General features: G+C 46.9%; 1 protein-coding gene across 1 annotated transcript in view; it reads right to left on the bottom strand.

Annotated features, from left to right (window-relative positions):
- The window catches only part of TMEM91 (transmembrane protein 91), a 39172-nt gene that overhangs the window by 3699 nt on the left and 16236 nt on the right, over positions 1 to 19237 (bottom strand). Inside the window, exon 2 of the mRNA XM_048499164.1 lies at positions 7103 to 7588. Coding sequence (XP_048355121.1) covers positions 7103 to 7516 — 414 coding nt within the window. The 5' untranslated portion in view covers positions 7517 to 7588. The remainder of the gene's footprint in view (positions 1 to 7102; positions 7589 to 19237) is intronic.

The following is a 19237-nucleotide window of genomic DNA, read 5'->3' as shown; positions in this document are numbered from 1 at the left end:
ACAAGGGGAAAGGGGTAGGAGGCAGGGGGCATGTGAAAGGAAGAACTAGAGCAGTGGTGGCGAACCTATGGCACGGGTGCCAGAGGTGGCACTCAGAGCCCTCTCCGTGGCCACGTACAAACAGATAGCCCCCGCCCCCCCTCCCCCTGCCACACACACACATCTAGGTTGGCCTCGACCACTGGGCTCTATTATTAGCATTAAACCTAAGACCTAGTTTTGGGGAAGCAGTGTAAGTAACCCTGTTAAGTGCTGTTAAACCCCACTGATTTTCATGCAAAGAACTAAAGCGCAATCCTTTACCTGGGACTAAGCTTGGTTGCTGGCAATGGGGCTTGCTTCTAAGTAAACCCTCCTAGGGTCGTGATTCACCCGTTGGAAGAGTTGCACGGTTGCTTCAAAGCAAAGCCACCGACTACCACCAAGCTTACTCCTGAGTAACGCACTCCTCGGAGCCAACCATTTTTTCTAAATTAAAACCTCAGTATTCAGGTTAAATTGCCGGGTTGGCACTTTGCGATAAATAAGTGGGTTTTGGGTTGCAATTTGGGCACTCAAAAAGGTTCGCTGTCACTGAACTAGAGTATCCTCTGCTCTGACTGGCTGTGGTTCTCCAGAGTCAGGCTGAGGTCTTACACATTAGCAGCTACTTGAGCCTTCAGTAGAGATGCCAGGGTTTGAGTCCGGGACCTTCTACATCCAAAGCAGATGTTCTACCTCCAACCCACAGCTCCTAGCGATGGCACTGAATCAGACCGTTGGCTTATCAAGGTCAGTCTGGCAGCTGCTTTTCAGAGCCCCTAGGCAATCCAGTGCAGCTGGCCTTAGGAATGATTCCAAGGAATAATTACATGTGCTTGCCATGTTTTCAGTAGGGGTAAAAACAGCTTTTGGGGGGGAGGCAGGGGCGTAACGAGGCAAAATGTAGCCCTGGGCAAAACCTGAGTTGGATGCCCCCCCTCCCATGGGCAGCCACTCCACCACGACCAATTTTTTTTGCACCAGGACATTGGTGCCTGCAGGGGGTGCATTTTTAGACATGTAAGCACCAAAATTCCAGCGTATCATCAGGAGACTGTCCTTACGCTACCCCCCAAGTTTGGTGAGGTTTGGTTCAAGGAGTCCAAAGTTTTGGTGCCGCTAGCCTGAAAACTGCGCCCCCTGCAGGCCAAAAATGGAAAACCACGAAAAATACCCCCAAACGAACCCTGCATTTTGATGCCCCCCCACAAGGTGATGCCCTGGGCAGCTGCCCACCTTGCCCAATGGGCATTACGCCCCTGGGGGGAAGGGGGGTTGGTGGGAAAAAAGCTTTGTGGCTGTTAAAAGTTTCATGCAGATCCCTGGATCTCAGTAAGACTTTATGACAGATTACCTAATAGTTGAAGATGGCATACCAGAACATCTCAGGAAGCAACGCGGTTTCGGAAGAAGCCAGAGACAGCACAAATCGAGCAATTAATCCGGGCACTCGTCCATAATACGCTACCACGGGATACATCTAAATACAATTTATTCTTCCAGGACGGGGAATCAGGTCTATATTTGTGTACAGCTTCGGCGTATGTTGTTACTGTACTGACATTTTGTATATGTATATTGTTGATGTACATGGAGCCCCAGGTGCAGCCGGCTGAAATGTAGTTCTGCTTTGCTGCGTGAAATGTAAAGGTAGCAGGGTTTAGGTTAAGAATACAGACTTCTGAACGAGAACCTGGAATCCCATTTAATGTGCCTATCCGCCCTTGGACGCTGTTGAAGAGTTTACTTCGCTGCCCAGCTACGTTTTTGTTCTTTCCCCCGTGTAAACTTGCCGGGGGCGTTAAGAACATAAGAACATAAGAACAAGTCAGCTGGATCAGACCAGAGTCCATCTAGTCCAGCTCTCTGCTACTCGCAGTGGCCCACCAGGTGCCTTTGGGAGCTCATGTGCAGGATGTGAAAGCAAGGGCCTTCTGCGGCTGTTGCTCCCGATCACCTGGTCTGTTAAGGCATTTGCAATCTCAGATCAAAGAGGATCAAGATTGGTAGCCATAAATTGACTTCTCCTCCATAAATCTGTCCAAGCCCCTTTTCAAGCTATCCAGGTGAGTGGCCATCACCACCTCCTGTGGCAGCATATTCCAAACACCAATCACACGTTGCGTGAAGAAATGTTTCCTTTTATTAGTCCTAATTCTTTCCCCCAGCATTTTCAATGTATGCCCCCTGGTTCTAGTAAAGGCCCAGTGCTCATGACAGGACTCGGGCTCCTTCCGCACCTGCAGAATAATGCACTTTCAATCCACTTTCTATGTACTTTGCCGCTGGATCTTAATGTGCAAAATAGCAAAATCCACTTGCAAACAATCGTGGAAGTGGATTGAAAGTGCATTATTCTGCATGTGCGGAAGGGGCCATAGTCTATAGGAGAAAAACGGATTCTCACTGACAGGAGTCAGCAGGGAGCAAATAAAGTGTCATCCCCTTCCCCCCCGGCACTATATCAGAGTCACGGCATGTGAAGTATTGGATCCCATGGTTTGGATCCTGTGGCTGTGCTTCCCTCTGCTTAGGACCCATCATCCTAACACAAAGGACTGGAATCAGGACGGGCAGTGGTGGGATCCAAAAATTTTAGTAACAGGTTCCCATGGTGGTGGGATTCAAACAGTGGCGTAGCGCCAATGGGACTGGGTGGGGCATTCCGGGGGCGGGGGTGGGCATTCCGGGGGCGGGGGCGTGTATTCCGGGGGCGGGGACTGGCATTCCGGGGGCGGGGGCGGGCATTCCGGGGGCGGGGCATTAATAATTTCTCTGTTACTGTAAAAAACTCTTACTGTAAAAAAAAAAGAGTTCCTAATTTCCAGCTGGTATCTTTCTGTCCATAATTTAAACTCATTATAGCAAGTCCTATCGTCTATTGCCAACAGCAACAACTACTTCTTCTCGAATTGACTGCCTGTCAAATACTTAATACTTTCAAATACTTAGTTTTGTTTCTGGAAATCAAAAGAAGGAGACTTTCCTTAAACAAGGAACTTCACCATATTCCTCAAACATGTTTTTAAAACAGCCCAACAGGGAGAATGATCCCGTTTTCTACCTTCGCTAACCAGCCACATAGGAAACAACAGGACTTTATGACTTGTGGACCTAATGGGATTTCTAACGGAAAAGCAGACCCAATTAGTAACCCCCTCTTGGCACACACCAATAATGAGTAACCCACTCTCGGGAACTGGTGAGAACCTGCTGGATCCCACCTCTGGGGACGGGTGTCGAACCCTTCCCTTGGAGCTGTTCCTCGCCACATCAGTGCCTTGTGCTTTTTACCTCCTCTAGGGAATATTCAGGGAGGGAATGTATATTCCCCACCCCACACGGTGTAAGCAAAAAGCAGTTTCGGGGCAGGATCAGTGGTGGGATCCAAAAATTTTAGTAACAGGTTCCCATGGTGGTGGGATTCAAACTGTGGCGTAGCGCCAATGGGGCTGGGCAGGGCACGACGGGGGCGTGGCCGGGCATTCCGGGGGCAGGGCATTCCTGGGCGGGGCTGTGGCAAGGACGCGGCCGCTGCGCTGGTCCTTGGGCAGGAAACGAATGCACGCAGGCGCAGGCTGCCACGCACGCCGGTGCACCTCCTGCTAGACTGCTTCAAGTTCTGCGCGCTTCTGCTGAGAGGAGGGGCGTAACTAAGGCAAAAATCATGTGGCAAAATCACCAATTAGTAACCCCCTCTCGGCACACACAAATAATTAGTAACCTACTCTCGGGAACCTGTGAGAACCTGCTGGATCCCACCTCTGAGCAGGATCTCTGCAACAGGGAAACAGCACAAGGAGAGAGATTTCAACAGCCTCTCCCCATTTAAGAAAGAAGTCCTTGCGGGGAAATAGCACGGTTCCATCTTTGGTTCTTTATCACGGGGCCTTCAGGAGGACAGAATGGCTTGTTCTAAGCTGGGCATACACAGATCCAGCAAATACGAATCCCCCCTTCTCCGGGTCCATTTATTTTCGCTGCGGTTTAGGTTATGGGAAGATGTGCTTCTCTCCGCTCAAAGACAACCCGTCGTTTCTTTAATGGGCTGCTCTTGGGGATTTTTGAGAAGCCTTTACAGCCAAGCTGCTATTGGAAGAGTTTGGGAGCTTAAGGACGTTATTAAAGTCCAGAACATCGGAGTGGATGCCTTTGATTTACAAATTAATGATCCCCCCCCCCAGCCCCCGCTGTTAAGTTGCCTGTGATTAAGGATCTTCCTAAATAACTTATGGAATTCGCTGAAACAAGGTGTTGGGGAGATTACTCAGATAGCTTTAAAAAAGGATTGAACACATGTCAGGAAGGTAATTCCTACAGCAGCTGTTATTCGTGATGGTTATATGTTCCTCACACGGTCAGCAGCAACATACAATTTCATGTGTGTGTGCAAAGGGGCATCAAGTCACAGTTGACTTACGGAGACCCTCGTGTGTTTTTGAAGGCAGAAGGCAAATGTAGCAGCCCAAGAATCGGTGGGCTTCCGCCCATGCTAAACAAAGTCGAAACACAGCGTGTCACAGACTTCTCTCTGTGATACACCTCTGAAGATGCCAGCCACAGATGCAAGCGAAACGTTAGGAACGAGATCCACCAGACCACGGCCACACAGCCCGGAAAACCCACCAGAACCAGTTGAATTTGGCTGTGAAAGCCTTCGACCATAGCGCCAAAACTGCTTAAATTTCAAGACCTGATGAAATCAGGTTAACCTGGGATCAGGTATGCTTTTTAATAGAAGAAGGAGAAGGAGAAGAGTTGGATTTATATCCTCCCTTTCTCTCCTGTAGGAGACTCAAAGGGGCTGACAAACTCCTTTCCCTTCCCCCCTCACAACAAACACCCTGTGAGGTAGGTGGGGCTGAGAGAGCTCCGAAGAACTGGGACTAGCCCAAGGTCACCCAGCTGGCATGTGTTGGAGTGCACGAGCTAATCTGGTTCCCCAGATAAGCCTTCACAGCTCAAGTGGCAGAGCAGGGCATCAAACCCGGTTCTCCAGATTAGAGTGCACCTGCTCCTAACCACTACACCACGCTGGCTCCTAAGAGACAATAATAGGGAGACTCGGCCTTCTGTTATTTGCTTGTGGGTTTCCCGTGGCATTTGGTAGGCTACTGCAAGGAACCAAGGCTTAAATATAGGGCTGGTATCAGGTCACCTCACAAGTTCAATTAACTGGGTAAAGAAAGGCAGGTCAGCTGCAAAATTCCTGTCGGTTTAGGCATTTTTCCCAGGTCAATATATAACAGTCTGACCCAGTTGGAATGCCCGTTCCTAATTGGATTAATGGTCTCACAGTAAATCGGGATTTTTCCGGGGACGCTGTTTAAAATATCAAGCGAGATCTTGTCTGTACATCTCTGTATTTCTGAGCTGGATCACAGAGCTTGATATTTACTCATGGATATCTATTGCAGCCCTTTTTATGAAACAGAAGAAGAAGAAGAAGAAGAAGAAGAAGAAGAAGAAGAAGAAGAAGAAGAAGAAGAAGAAGAGGAGGAGGAGGAGGAGGAGGAGGAGGAGGAGGAGGAGGAGGAGGAGTTTGGATTTATATCCCCCCTTTCTCTCCTGCAGGAGACTCAAAGGGGCTGACAATCTCCTGTCCCTTCCCTGCTCACAACAAACGCCCTGTGAGGTAGGTGGGACTGAGAGAGCTCCGAGAAGCTGTGACTAGCCCAAGGTCACCCAGCTGGCGTGTGTTGGAGTGCCCAGGCTAATCTGAATTCCCCAGATAAGCCTCCACAGCTCAGGCGGCAGAGCGGGGAATCAAACCTGGTTCCTCCAGATTAGATACCCGAGTTCTTAACCTCCTACGCCGCTGCTGCTTCACATCTGAAAATAGGTGGGGCAAAACACAAAGCCCCCTGTGTGACCTTCAGCCATTCTCTTTGGAGCTACCCTACCCCACAGGGTTGTTGGGAGGATACAGTGGGGAAGGCGGTATCCTGTATGCTGCCTGAGCTCCAAGAAAGAAGAAGGGTGGGAGTTTTTAAAAAAGCACTAAATAAATAATCGCAGCCTGGACTTTATCTGTTTCCAGCCGCAGGTTTGTATGGGCACTTGGTTTCAGTTTGCCCTTCCTCTACCCCCTGCCCCCTGCCCCATGACTACCTCTGCTGCCAGTCGTGGGTACTAAAGAGGGAGAGGGGTTTAACTTTCTCAATCACTGGAGGTGTCTGGAGGAGGACCCCTGAACTTGGTCCTTGCAAGAGGCTGTTCCTCTGCTTTGGGGCCATCCGTGAAAAGACCCTGCCTTGCACGGCTGTCTCTCAGATCTTGGGCTCGCCTTAGCAAGGAAAGTGTGCATACCACACTGTGTGTGTGTGTGTGTGTGTGTCTCCTATGCTTGCTGACCTTGATAGCGGAGTCAGAAATGACTTATTCCATTTCTGATCTTGCTGTTTAATACAGGTGAAATTGTGTTTTCTTTCTTTATAAGTTAGATAAGAACAAGTTGTATTTGGTAGAATGTAGGAATTAAGGTTGTATTCTGTATTTACATCTGGATGGAACCTCCTTTGCCCAAGGCAGGAATCCGCCCTCTCCACCTGGGCACGACCCTTTCATTTGCAAAACCCATGAATGGACGTTTGACAAAAGGGACCCCGGAAGAAGCACCTCCATCTGTCTTAATCCCACCAGCAGGCAGATAAGGGTGCCGTCGTCGTTAGGTTTCGTTTCCTGGCCCCAAGCACCCATAGGACTCTTTTGTATTTTTCCCGCCTGTGCCTACGTCATCGCCTCGCCCCGTTTCTGCCCTCAAGATTTAGGAAGGGACTCTAATTGGTTGCTATGTATCTGTAAATGAATGGTTGTAGGCTGTCCTGTACCCTCCCGGATTCCCAAGCGGGAGAAAGTGTATACAAGTTGTTGTAAAGCTGCTAGGCAGCTGCAGTTGCCGTGGTGCGGAGGTGCTGACACGTAGGTCAGCATCTCAATAAACTCATTTTTATTTTCAATATTCTCGCTGTGTCGGGTCCTGTTTCTGTTCCTCTGCGCTGCCGAGAGCTGGCGGATCTGGGGACGTAAAAGTTACCCAGGCAGCGCGGTAACAACCTTGCATTCCCCCACCCCATCTTACCTCAAGCTCCAGTGCCTCCGTGTCGCCCACTTCGTAGCAGACTGTGTGAATGTCCTTCTCGAGGGCTACCTTACGGGGCAGCTCTCCGGCCTCCTTGCTGTCCCCGAAGGCTGTTTCAATGTAATCTTTCTTCTTCCAGTCCTGGGGGTGGTTTGTTTTCCATCGCTCAGGATACAGCGCCGGATCCGAAGGATGGTACGGCTCCACCGTCTTCTGCAGGCTGCTGGGATCCAAGAGCTGGTTGGCGAGAACGGAGCCCGGCTGGTGGAACCAAGGGAAGTCGGGGAAGGCCTGGCGCGAAAACAATCTGGAATGTTCCTGGTGGCTTGCTTGGCTGAGCATCTCGTTCTGGAGGGTCAGCTTCCCAGGGCTTTTGGCCAGTAGCGGGTGTTGTAGCTCATGGACGTTTTCCATACCGTCCCCTGATGGAAGATGACCGGTGCCTCCTTTTTAGTAAATCTTGCCAGTTCTTTCAGCTCAGTCGCCCTGGGCAGGAATTATAAAAGGAATAGACCAGCATAAGGTAAACAAAATAGAGGATAAAACATATTAAAACAGCAAATATGTATCTGAAGAGGATATAAAAGCAAAACCTATTGCTAAAAGGAAGTTGGTGGCACAAAAAGTAAAAGAAACAGACATCTGACATCAGAAACAGACAGAACGTTTTTACTGAATAGCATATAGATAAGAACATAAGATCTCTGACAGAAGGTGACCCCCTCTGGGTGCTCTTGAAAGAAAGACACCCCCACCATACGAAAGACCTTAGTCTTTATAGACACAAAGAATACATACGTCACAGTTCATCCCCATACCCACGTACATAATCCATACCCTTTTCATGTGCTATAAGCATGAACCTTAAAATCCCATTGGATAGTTTGCTTCTTTCTGCTACGCAAACGCTGCATGCTGTTTGCTCACGTCCCTCTGCCCATATGCAAACGGCTGCAATAAAACTAACTTCTGCCTTTTCTTGTTCCAAGAATAACCTGTTTTCCTACTTTTCTAAGTTTGCTCCTGAAGAGAGATCTCTCTCCAGGGTATGAAGGTTTTTACCTACATTCTTTAAGATCATAAAACTTCCCTTTTCCCAGTTTGAAATGATTTCACTTTAACAGATTAAAACAAACATTGATTCTAACAATTATACCATTCGATTCTAATACAATAGAATTATAGTAAAATACAAGTGAATATGAATCTCTCGTTATCATTTCTCTGTTCATTTAACAATATATATAAAAACACTTTTTCCATTTAATTAATCACATTCATTTCTATTCTAACCTCTGATCTCTTTTATGATTCTGTTTATTCATGTAGCTATCCCCTTTAGCTGGTTCTAACAAAAACAAAGTTATAAATGTATATGTCTTCTATCACGTTGGCCCTTATTGACAAGACCTTAAAGATATTTATCTTTACTTGCCTGCATAATCACTGACAAGCTTCTAACATGCAGTTTGACCATCTGCTAACATGCAGTCCTGCTGGTCTCTATACAGAAACCCCATTTTGATTCTTAGAAATCTTTGGTTCATACAAACTTAATATTCCTCGATCAAATACATTTTTTAGGCATTCTGGTCCATTCCCACATAACCAATCCCTCATTTTCAGCTTCTTGTCCCTGCTTGCACCCTCAGTGTGGGGAGGACAGTATTGGCCTACCTCCAGGGCTGTTGTCATGATTGCAGGAAGCAAAAGTGCACGAAAAAGGTTGAAGGTGATATGTAAATACGAAATCTCAAACACTCTGCGATAAGGCTAAGACGGCCTAACAAATCCTTTTCGAAACTACACCGGGATTTGTTATAAGAACATAATGTCATGTTTTATTGAATAGGCGCGCTACATCCATCTTAGCCTTATCGCAGAGTGTTTTGGATCGTATCTCATTTGTTTTACGCGTATATATCATTGTATATCATTCACTTCACGCTCTGCGGGGTTTTTTGTTTGTTTGTTTGTTTGTGGGGAAAAGCTAAAGCAGTTGGATAAGGTTGCCAACTCTGTTGTGGAGGATTCCTGGAGATTTGGGGGAGAGATCTGGGAAGGGCGGGGTTTGGGGAGGGGAGGGTCTTCCAGGGAAGATAATGCTGTAGAATCTACCCTTTAAAGCAGGCTTTTTCTCCAGAGCAACTGAACTCTGTCATCTGGCGATCTCCAGTCCCCACCTGGAGGCTGGCAAGCCTGCTGTTGGAACCGTTTAATTGTAAAAAGAAGGTAACCAAGAGGAAGGGTGATAGCAGCCTATACCATCATGAGTGGGGTAACAGAGGCGAACCTACAAGGGGACCAGGGGGCGCACCTTGCACTGGGTGTACGCCTGGGGGCGCCCAAAAATTCAGGTTTGTGGTTTTTGTATTTTTTAGTGTTTTTTCAGTTTGTGGACTGGAGGGGGCGCAGTTTTTAGGCTAGCAGCACCAAAATTTCAGGGTATCTTTAGGAGATTCTCTTGATGATACCAGCCAGGTTTGGTGATGTTTGGTTCAGGGGGTCCAAAGCTATGGGCTCCCAAAGAGGGTGCCCCCATTCCCCACTGTTTCCAATGGGAGCTAATAGGAGATGGGGTGTCCATAATAGTAGATGGGGAGTCCTTTGAGAGTCCATACATTTGTACCCCCTGAACCAAACTTTACCAAGCATGGGTGGTATCATAAGGCAGTGATAGCGAACCTTTTCAAGACAGAGTGCCCAAATTGCAACCCAAAACCCACTTATTTATCGCAAAGCGCCAACACGGCAATTTAACCTGAATACTGAGGTTTTAGTTTAGAAAAAACGGTTGGCTCTGAGGCGTGCGTTACTCAGGAGTAAGCTTGGTGGTAGTCAGTGGCTTTGCTTTGAAGCAACGATGCAACTCTTCCAACGGGTGAATCACGACCCTAGGAGGGTTACTCAGAAGCAAGCCCCATTGCCAGTAACCGAGCTTACTCTCAGGTAAAGGATCGCGCTTTAGTTCTTCGCATGAAAATCAGTGGGGTTTACAGCACTTAACAGGGTTACCTACACTGTTTCCCCAAAACTAGGTCTTAGTTTTAATGCTAATAATCAAGCCCAGCAGCCCAGGCCAGCCTAGATGTGGGGGGGGGAGGGCACTCTGTTTGCATGTGCCCACAGAGAGGGCTCTGAGTGCCACCTCTGGCACCCGTGCCATAGGTTTGCCACCACTGTCATAAGGAGAGTCTCCTAAAGATACCCCGAAATTATGGTGCTGCCCTAAAAACTGGCCCCTGCAGGCCAGAAACTGAAAAAACACTAAAAAAAATACAAACACCACAAATGAACATGGGGGGTGGGGGGGTGCACGCACAAAACTTAGATTTTGCACCAGGCTCCATTTTCCCTAGCTACGCCTCTGTGTGTGTGGGGGGGGGGGAGGTAAAGAAAATAAATAGAAAGATCCCCCTCCCCTTTGTTATTATACTTGATTTCTTAGTTACCTTATGCAGGTGACTGTCAGAAGAAGCAGGGCAGACAAGTGAACGTATTTCATGGCACGCCTAATTAATATACACTATTCGTTATTACAGGGTGTGATAACTAGCTTTAAAAAAAGAGAAGGAAGGAGAGATCTTTGAACAGTGATCAGTTATGACAAAGAAATGGAACCTCCATGTTAAAAGGCAGTATACCTCTGAATACAGAACACTGGGGATAAAGAATGGCCTTTGTATCCTATTGCTGAACTTTTCCTGGGACATCCAGCAGTGAACTGGATGGACCTTGGACTCAAACCAGCAAACTGATTCCTAATGTCACTATCTCTCTGAGTCAGCTGGTCCAGAGGAGATGTTTTTGGTACTTCATCTTTCTAACTGTGGAACTGCCTGCCACTGGAAATTTTCCAAAGCATCTTTGGGAGATTTTGTGGGTAAGGTCTTGGCGGGGCAGGAGTTTAGCTGAAAGAAGAGGGGTGTAGATTTCATCCCCCCTTCTAAACTGACTAGTTCTGTGTGTTTTTTAATATGATGCAGCTCACACTGAGTTCGGGCAACCGACTAAATAACTAACAGACCATGATCGTACAGTTTTGCTTCTGAGAGAGAGAATTCAAATACTGGCTGTTGTGGGTTTTCTGGGGCCGTGTGGCCATGGTCTGGTAGTTTTTGCCCACACGGCGAAACGTTAGGAGCAAAAACTACCAGACCACGACTGCACAGCCCCTGAAAACTCACAACCAGAGGTGGGATCCAGCAGGTTCTCACCAGTTCCCGAGAGTGGGTCGCTAATTATTTGTGTGTGCCGAGAGGGGGTTACTAATTGGGTCTGCTTTTCCGTTAGAAATTCCATTAGGTCCAAAAATCATAAAGTCCTGTTGTTTCCTACGTGGCTGGTTAGCGAAGGTAGAAAACGGGATAATTCTCCCTGTTGGGCTGTTTTAAAAACATGTTTTAGCAATGTGGTAAAGTTCCTTGTTTAAGGAAAGTAGCCTTCTTTTGATTTCTAGAAACAAAATTATTTGAAAGTATTAAGTATTTGACAGGCAGTCAATTGGAGGAGAAGTAGTTGTTTCTGTTGGCAGTAGACGATAGGACTTGCTATAATGAGTTTAAATTATGGACAGAAAGATACCAGCTGGAAATTAGGAACTTTTTTTTTGCAGTAAGAGTTTTTTACGGTAACAGAGAAATTATTAACGCCCCGCCCCGGGAATGCCTGGCCACGCCCCCATCATGCCCCACCCAGCCCCACTGGCGCTACGCCACTGTTTGAATCCCACCACCATGGGAACCTGTTACTAACATTTTTGGATCCCACCACTTCTCACAACAGCCAGTTGATTCTAGCTATGAAATAGAACTCAACAATAAATAAAATCTGAATAATTGCTAAATCCTGTTAGCATGAAAGCAGGGCGGTACTGAAATTACTGCGACATGTTGCCCAGGTTCTCTTGGGGATTCTGCTCTGTTTCCCAAAGAATGCTGCAAACGGCTGCAATTATATTGAATGCCCCCAAGAGAGAAAATGCTCTTCGCTTTTCCCCTCCCCAGACCTAAGAAATCTCATTAGATGAGCCGGCTGCTTTCCTCTCCGACCTGTGAGCCACCTTCCCAAAGGCCTTGGAGGAATGAAAGCCTGGGTAAATAATCGTCCTTCCCAAAGGCTCTTCCTGGTCAATGATCCAAAAAGTAGCCTCTTTTCAGCTTCGGGATCTTTTGGCTCAGCTGTTTAATTTCTTTCGTCTCTTTAAGGTCACCAGCTCCAAGACGGAGAAACTCCTAGATATTTGGGTCGGGAGAAGAAGAGTTGGATGTATATCCCCCCTTTCTCTCCTATAGGAGACTCAAAAGGGCTTATAAACTCCTTTCCCTTTCCCCCTCCACAACAAATACCCTGTGAGTTAGGCGGGGCTGAGAGAGTTCCGAAAAACCATGACTAGCCCAAGGTCACCCAGCTGGCATGTGTTGGAGTGCACAAGCTAATCTGGTTCACCAGATAAGCCTGCACAACTCAAGCAGCAGAGTGGGGAATCAAACCCAGTTCCTCCAGATTAGAGCACACCTGCTCTTAACCAATACGCCACTGGAGCATGAGGAATGAAGCAGGGCTGCCTTATCCATTAGCCATAGACCGTAGGAAATTTTTAGAGCCTATGAAAACCAGGATTAACCAAAAAAAATTTTACAGGGATTGGGGGAAAAAACCCAAAAATTCTAAATTAAGATATTTATTTTCTCATCTACAATGCATTTTTCTTTTTGCTTGACACCCTTCCCTACTTTACCACATCCCAGATTAAAATATGAGGAGGGAAGACCAAGGAATTGGGGGGGAAATTTTTGTCTTCTAGTTTTTAACAGATATGCACATTTTTGAGATCCAGAGAGGTTGATGGGACAGTTTTGGAAATGATGTCTGTCCGCAGTCATACATCAGGGCGAGGTGGGGAGTCAAATCTACGAAAACCTTAATGCAGCCCTGAACGGAAGGATCTCAGCAGAGAATAATGCCATAAAGCAGTGGTGGCGAACCTTTGGCACTCCAGATGTTATGGACTACAATTCCCATCAGCCCCTGCCAGCATGGCCAATTGGCCATGCTGGAAGGGGCTGATGGGAATTGTAGTCCATAACTTCTGGAGAGCCAAAGGTTCGCCACCACGGCCATAAAGTCTACCTTCCCAAGCAACAAAACAAACAGAACGGTATAGAGTGAATAACCAGGAATCTAACAATAGCAACACTATACCAAGGCTAAACCTTAAAGCGAGGTGAGCTATATTTAACATCAAAACTGTCAGTGCATATAAATGCCACAAAGGGAAAATAGCCAAGACGAAAAAAATAGAGTACATCAACATTGCTCCAAAGAACCAACTGCACAGCCTATAATATGAAAGAAGTCCAATAAATATAATGGATCATAGGGATGGTTGTGTAGTTTCCGGGCTGTGTGGCCGTGTTCTAGCAACATTTTCTCCCGACGTTCGCCTGCATCTGTGGCTGGCATTTTCAGAGGATCCTCTGAAGATGCCAGCCGCGAATACAAGCCAGCAACGTCAGAAGTAAATGCTACTGAGGCTACGACCATACAACTCTAAACCCCACATAGTGATTCCGGCCCATTGAAAGCAATCGACAATACAGAATAGATCATAGGTTGGTAGACAACTGATGGGCAGGTTTTCCGGATAAATAATTCCTGTTTTGTAGGGAAATCTAATCCCCACCCTGCTTCAGCAATAGTAACGTGGCTGAAAATGTTGCCAAAGGTTGGAAATGGTGCCCTCCTCAACTATCCCGCTGCCCAAGGCACTCCAAGGACTGTGTTTTGCGTTCTCCAAAGTAAGATGCAAGGAGCAGCAGTGGCGTAGTGGCTAAGAGCAGTGGCTAAGAGCAGGTGCACTCTGATCTGGAGGTACCAGGTTTGATTCCCAGCTCTGCCACTTGAGTTGTGGAGGCTTATCTGGGGAATTCAGATTAGCCTGTACACTCCCACACACGCCAGCTGGGTGACCTTGGGCTAGTCACAGCTTCTCGGAGCTCTCTCAGCCCCACCCACCTCACAGGGTGTTTGTTGGGAGGGGGGAAGGGCAAGGAGATTGTCAGCCCCTTTGAGTCTCCTTGCAGGAGAGAAAGGGGGGATATAAATCCAAACTCTTCTTCTTCTTCTTCTTATTCAAAATAACCAGTCCCGACAATTCTGACTGAAAGCAGCAAGGCTTTAGGGCAGGGGCGTAACAAGGCAAACAATGGGGGATGGGGGCACCCCCTTTGGGAGTCCATAACTTTGGATTCCCTGAACCAAACCTGGGGGGTATCATAAGGACAGTCTCCTGATGATACGCTGAAATTTTGGTGCCGCTAGCCTAAAAACTGCGCCCCCTGCAGGCCAAAAATTGAAAACCACGAAAAACACCTAAAAACAAACCCTGCCTTTTGACGCCCCCCACAAGATGGTGCCCTGGGCAGCTGCCCACCTTGCCCAATGGGCATTACGCCCCTGCTTTAGGGCCTCCAAAGCAGCCGTTTTCTTCAGGGCAACTGATCGCTGTTAAGCGGATATCAGTAGCAATTCCGGGAGAACTCCAGGCCCCACCTGAAGGTGAGTATATAATGCTGCTCAGCGCCAACCTAGCATTTGAACATAAGAACATAAGAACAAGCCAGCTGGATCAGACCAGAGTCCATCTAGTTCAGCTCTCTGCTACTCGCAGTGGCCCACCAGATGCCTTTGGGAGCTCTCATGCAGGAGGTGAAAGCAATGGCCTTCTGCGGCTGTTGCTCTCGAGCACCTGGTCTGCTAAGGCATTTGCAATCTCAGATCAAAGAGGATCAAGATTGGTAGCCATAAATCAACTTCATAAATCTGTCCAAGCCCCTTTTAAAGCTATCCAGGTGAGTGGCCGTCACCACCTCCTGTGGCAGCATATGCCAAACACCAATCACACGTTGCATGAAGAAATGTTTCCTTTTATTAGTCCTAATTCTTCCCCCCAGCATTTTCAATGGATGCCCCCTGGTTCTAGTATTGTGAGAAAGAGAGAAAAATTTCTCTCTGTCAACATTTTCTACCCCATGCATAATTGTATAGACTTCAATCATATCCCCCCTCAGACGTCTCCTCTCCAAACTAAAGAGTCCCAAATGCTGCAGCCTCTCCTCATAAGGAAGGTGCTCCAGTCCCTCAATCATCCTCGTTGCCCTTCTCTGCACTTTTTCTCTCTCTTCGACGTGCCAGCAAAGCAGCCCGGAGATTGGGAAACCCACTGCCAAAGTTTTTTAATTTGAAAGAGAAGGTGACCAAGGGCCAAGAGTGACGCATACATGTTTGAATATCCACCGGGTGCCCTGTTGTGCCCGAGGGTGCCCTCTAGACTCTAGCCTAATTCACTGCATCTGTAAGATTTAGTGGCTTCTTCACCACTGTATATTTGCATCGTTGGATCTTTTTCAAATAACTGGCAGAGGTGGTTTTGAGTGTGCTTTGGCAAGGTGAAGAGGTGCCTTTCACGGCGGCAGCAAGAACTATGATTGAATTACTTTATTAATTATGTATGCCTTAGGAATGAATTTAAATGACTAATGCATTATATGTACTTAGCAGAAGAATGTATAAAGATATGCCAGATAAAGTATTGGACTGTTCTGTGTGTATTCTTATTGATGTTGCTGTAAACTAGAATCCTCAGATTAAATCTCAGAATTTATAGCAGAAAAACAGGCGAAGCAAACAAGATAGTACAAAGGGTCTCTCGAACTCCATTTGGATGAAAGCAAAGACATATTTTATCTATTTTTTTAAGTTTTCCGTTAATTTTGTATGTTTGTATACTTATTTACAGGTTTTTTTAATTGCTTTTGACTGTCATATTCTTTTTCTAGTCCACATTTTGTCTAGTCCACGTTTCACTAGCTTACTTGCAAGAATGTTATGGGCACTTGGTCAAAAGCTTTACTAAAATCAAGATGTGCTACGTCCACAGCATTCCCTTTATCTAGCAAGCTTTTCATTCTATCAAAAAAAAAAGAGAGATAAAATTGGTCTGACATGACTGGTTTTTCAGAAACCCATGCTGACTTTTTGTGATCACAGCATTCCCTTCTGAGTGCTGGCAGACTGTTTGTCCAATGATCTGCTCCAGAATCTTCCCTGGTACTGATGTCAGGCTGACTGGACAGTAATTATGAGTCCTCCTTTCCCCCCTTTTTGAAGATGGGGATAACATTAGCCCTCCTCCAGTCCACTGGAATGTCTCTTTTTCTCCAGGAGTTCTCAAAGATTATAGCAAGTGGTTCTGAGATTACTTGCCATAGTATTCATGCCATGGACGTAGGTAAAGGGGGGGGGGTTCTCGGGTTTGAAACCCCCCCCCATTCATGTCCGAAGCTCCGCCCCTCCGTTTGTGGGTTTTTAAAACATTTTAGTGCTTTTTTGGTTTTTGGCCTGCAGGGGGCGCATTGTTTGGGCTAGCAGCACCAAACTTTCAGGGATTGTTTGGGGGACACTCCTGATGCTACTACCCGGGTTTGGTGAGGTTTGGTTCAGGGGGTCCAAAGTTATGGACTTCAAAAGGGGGTACCCCATCCTCCATTATTTCCAATGGGAGATAATAGAAGATGGGGGCTACACCTTTGAGGGTCTATAACTTTGGACCCCCTGAACCACACTTCACCAAACCTGGGATATATTATCAGGGGAGTCTCTTATTGATACCACCCAGGTTTTGTGAAGTTTGGTCCAGGGGGTCTAAAGCTATGGACTCCCAAAGGGGTGCCCCCATCCTCCATTGTTTCCGATGGGAGCTAATAGAAGATGAAGGCTACATCTTTGAGGGTCCATAACTTTGGACCCCCTGAACCAAACCTCACCAAACCTGGGATATATTATCAGGAGAGTCTCTTATTGATACCACCCAGTTTTTGTGAAGTTTGGTCCAGGGGGTCCACAGCTATGGACTCCCAAAGGGGGTGCTCCATCCCCCATTGTTTCCAATGGGAACTAATAGGAGATGGGGGCTACACCTTTGAGGTATCCTAAAGAGACTCCTAAAGATACCCTGAAAGTTTGGTGCTTCTAGCTTAACAATTGCACCCCTGACAGCAGGCGCACACACATACACCCAATTTCCCCAGATTCTCCTTTTAAATCCACCCCCTTCGGCATGGATTTAAAGAGAGAATCTGAGGTCCTCAGTTTAGAAGAAGAAGAGGAGTTTGGATTTATATCCCCCCTTTCTTTCCTGTAGGAGCCACAAAGGGGTTTACAATCTCCTTGCCCTTGCCCCCTCACAACAAACACCCTGTGAGGTGGGTGGGGCTGAGAGATCTCCGAAAACCTGTGACTAGCCCAAGGTCACCCAGCTGGCATGTGTGGGAGTGCACAGGCTAATCTGAATTCCCCAGATAAACCTCTACAGCTCAAGTGGCAGAGCAGGGAATCAAACCCGGTTCCTCCAGATTAGAATGCACCTGCTCTTAACCACTACGCCACATTGAAAGTGATGCTGTTTCATGGTGGGGGATAATCCACCCCAAAACAGCATCACTTTCAATGTTGTTTAACTAGGGACCCCAGATTCTCCCTTTAAGGTGGATTTAAAAGGAGAATTTGGGCTCTCTAGTTTAAACACCATTGAAAGTGATGCTGTTTGGGGGTGGATTCCAGCATCACAGCGGCTACCTGCCCCCCCCCCCGCAAAACTCAGATTTTGCACCAGGCTCCATTTTCCCTCTATGCCTCTGCTCAGAGGGGAGGGGCAGGGCAGGGCAGGGCAGGGGAGTCTGCCATCCCAGGCCTCGGAGAGCTGCTTTTATAAGCGCTAGGCCAGGGGCGGGGCTTGGGGAGGTGTGGCCATGTCCTAGGGGCAGGTGGGGGTGTGGCCCCACCCTTGAACCCCCCCCATAAAAAATCTATACCTACGTCCCTGATTCATGCCATAGTATTCACCATTACTATGTATGAGTGTGGAAGTTGGACAACAATATGCTGCCACAGGAGGTGGTGATGGCCACTAACCTGGATAGCTTGAAAAGGGGCTTGGACAGATTGATGGAGGAGAAGTTGATCTATGGCTACCAATCTTGATCCTCCTTGATCTGAAATTGCAAAGGCCTTAGCAGACCAGGTGTTCGGGAGCAGCAGCAGCAGTGGAAGGCCATTGCTTTCACATCCTGCATGTGAGCTCCCAAAGGTATCTGGTGGGTTTTTGAAAGTCTCTTAATTCTTTGATCAGAGTTTATTTTTCCTACGCAGCAGGCAGGTAGTAATCCTTTTTTTTCTGGGATGCAAATAGGAGCTTTCATAATGACATACTATTTTTTAAAAATCCCCACAGATAGAAGATTAGCATCTCAAGGAAAAGGATGCTGACGTGCAGTCTTTTGCTGTGGTTGTTGCTTGTTCATTTGTTTGTTTTTTGTGTGTTTTGTGAGTGGAGGGGTATTCAATCATACAAATTTGCTGCTAGCCGTCTGAAGCGGCACAGTTCAGAAATTGCTTATGTATTTGCTGCCTGCGTGCTAGCCAACCAGTCCCTCGAATGCCCTTGAAGGTCGATGGGAAAGAAATAATTTATTGGAAAGCTTGATTACTTTTATGATTTGCTGGAGCAATGAATATTTTTTTTAACAACGTCTGCCCTTGCTCTGCCTCTTACGCGGCTAGCTGTGAAATTCCAGTTGCTTTAATTATTTAAATTCACAAAGCGCCTCCTGATTTTAAATGGAGCCCTGAAAGGCAGTCGCGGAGGCTTTTCTAAGGGAAGGAAATTTGAAAGGAACTTTGCTTAAAAATGGGAAAATATTCAGCAATAACAAGGGAGAGGAGTTTTGCTTGTTCAAATTGGAGATCTTGAACTTGTGAATGGTTGGACTTTTGAAGGGTGTCGTCTGAATGGGGGCTGTATCAGCGGACTCTTGGGTTTTTGCCTCCCCCCCCCCCCAACCTTTGTGGGGTTTTTTGCAAACTGAGCTCTGGTCTTTGAAAGACAGCCTCAACTGCTACCGTGTTTCCCCGAATATAAGACAGTGTCTTATATTAATTTTTGCTCCCAAAGATGCGTTATGTCTTATTTTCAGGGGATGTCTTATTTTTCTGTGTTCTGTTCGTCGGGCATGCTTCCAAACAAAAACTTTGCTATGTCTTACTTTCGGGGGATGCCTTATATTTCGCACTTCA

The sequence above is a fragment of the Sphaerodactylus townsendi genome, linkage group LG06 (assembly GCF_021028975.2).
Source record: "Sphaerodactylus townsendi isolate TG3544 linkage group LG06, MPM_Stown_v2.3, whole genome shotgun sequence".
NCBI classification, from domain to species: Eukaryota; Metazoa; Chordata; class Lepidosauria; order Squamata; family Sphaerodactylidae; genus Sphaerodactylus; species Sphaerodactylus townsendi.
The sequence above is the reverse complement of the archived record's forward strand: the minus strand, read 5'-3'. Positions and strand labels throughout refer to the sequence as shown.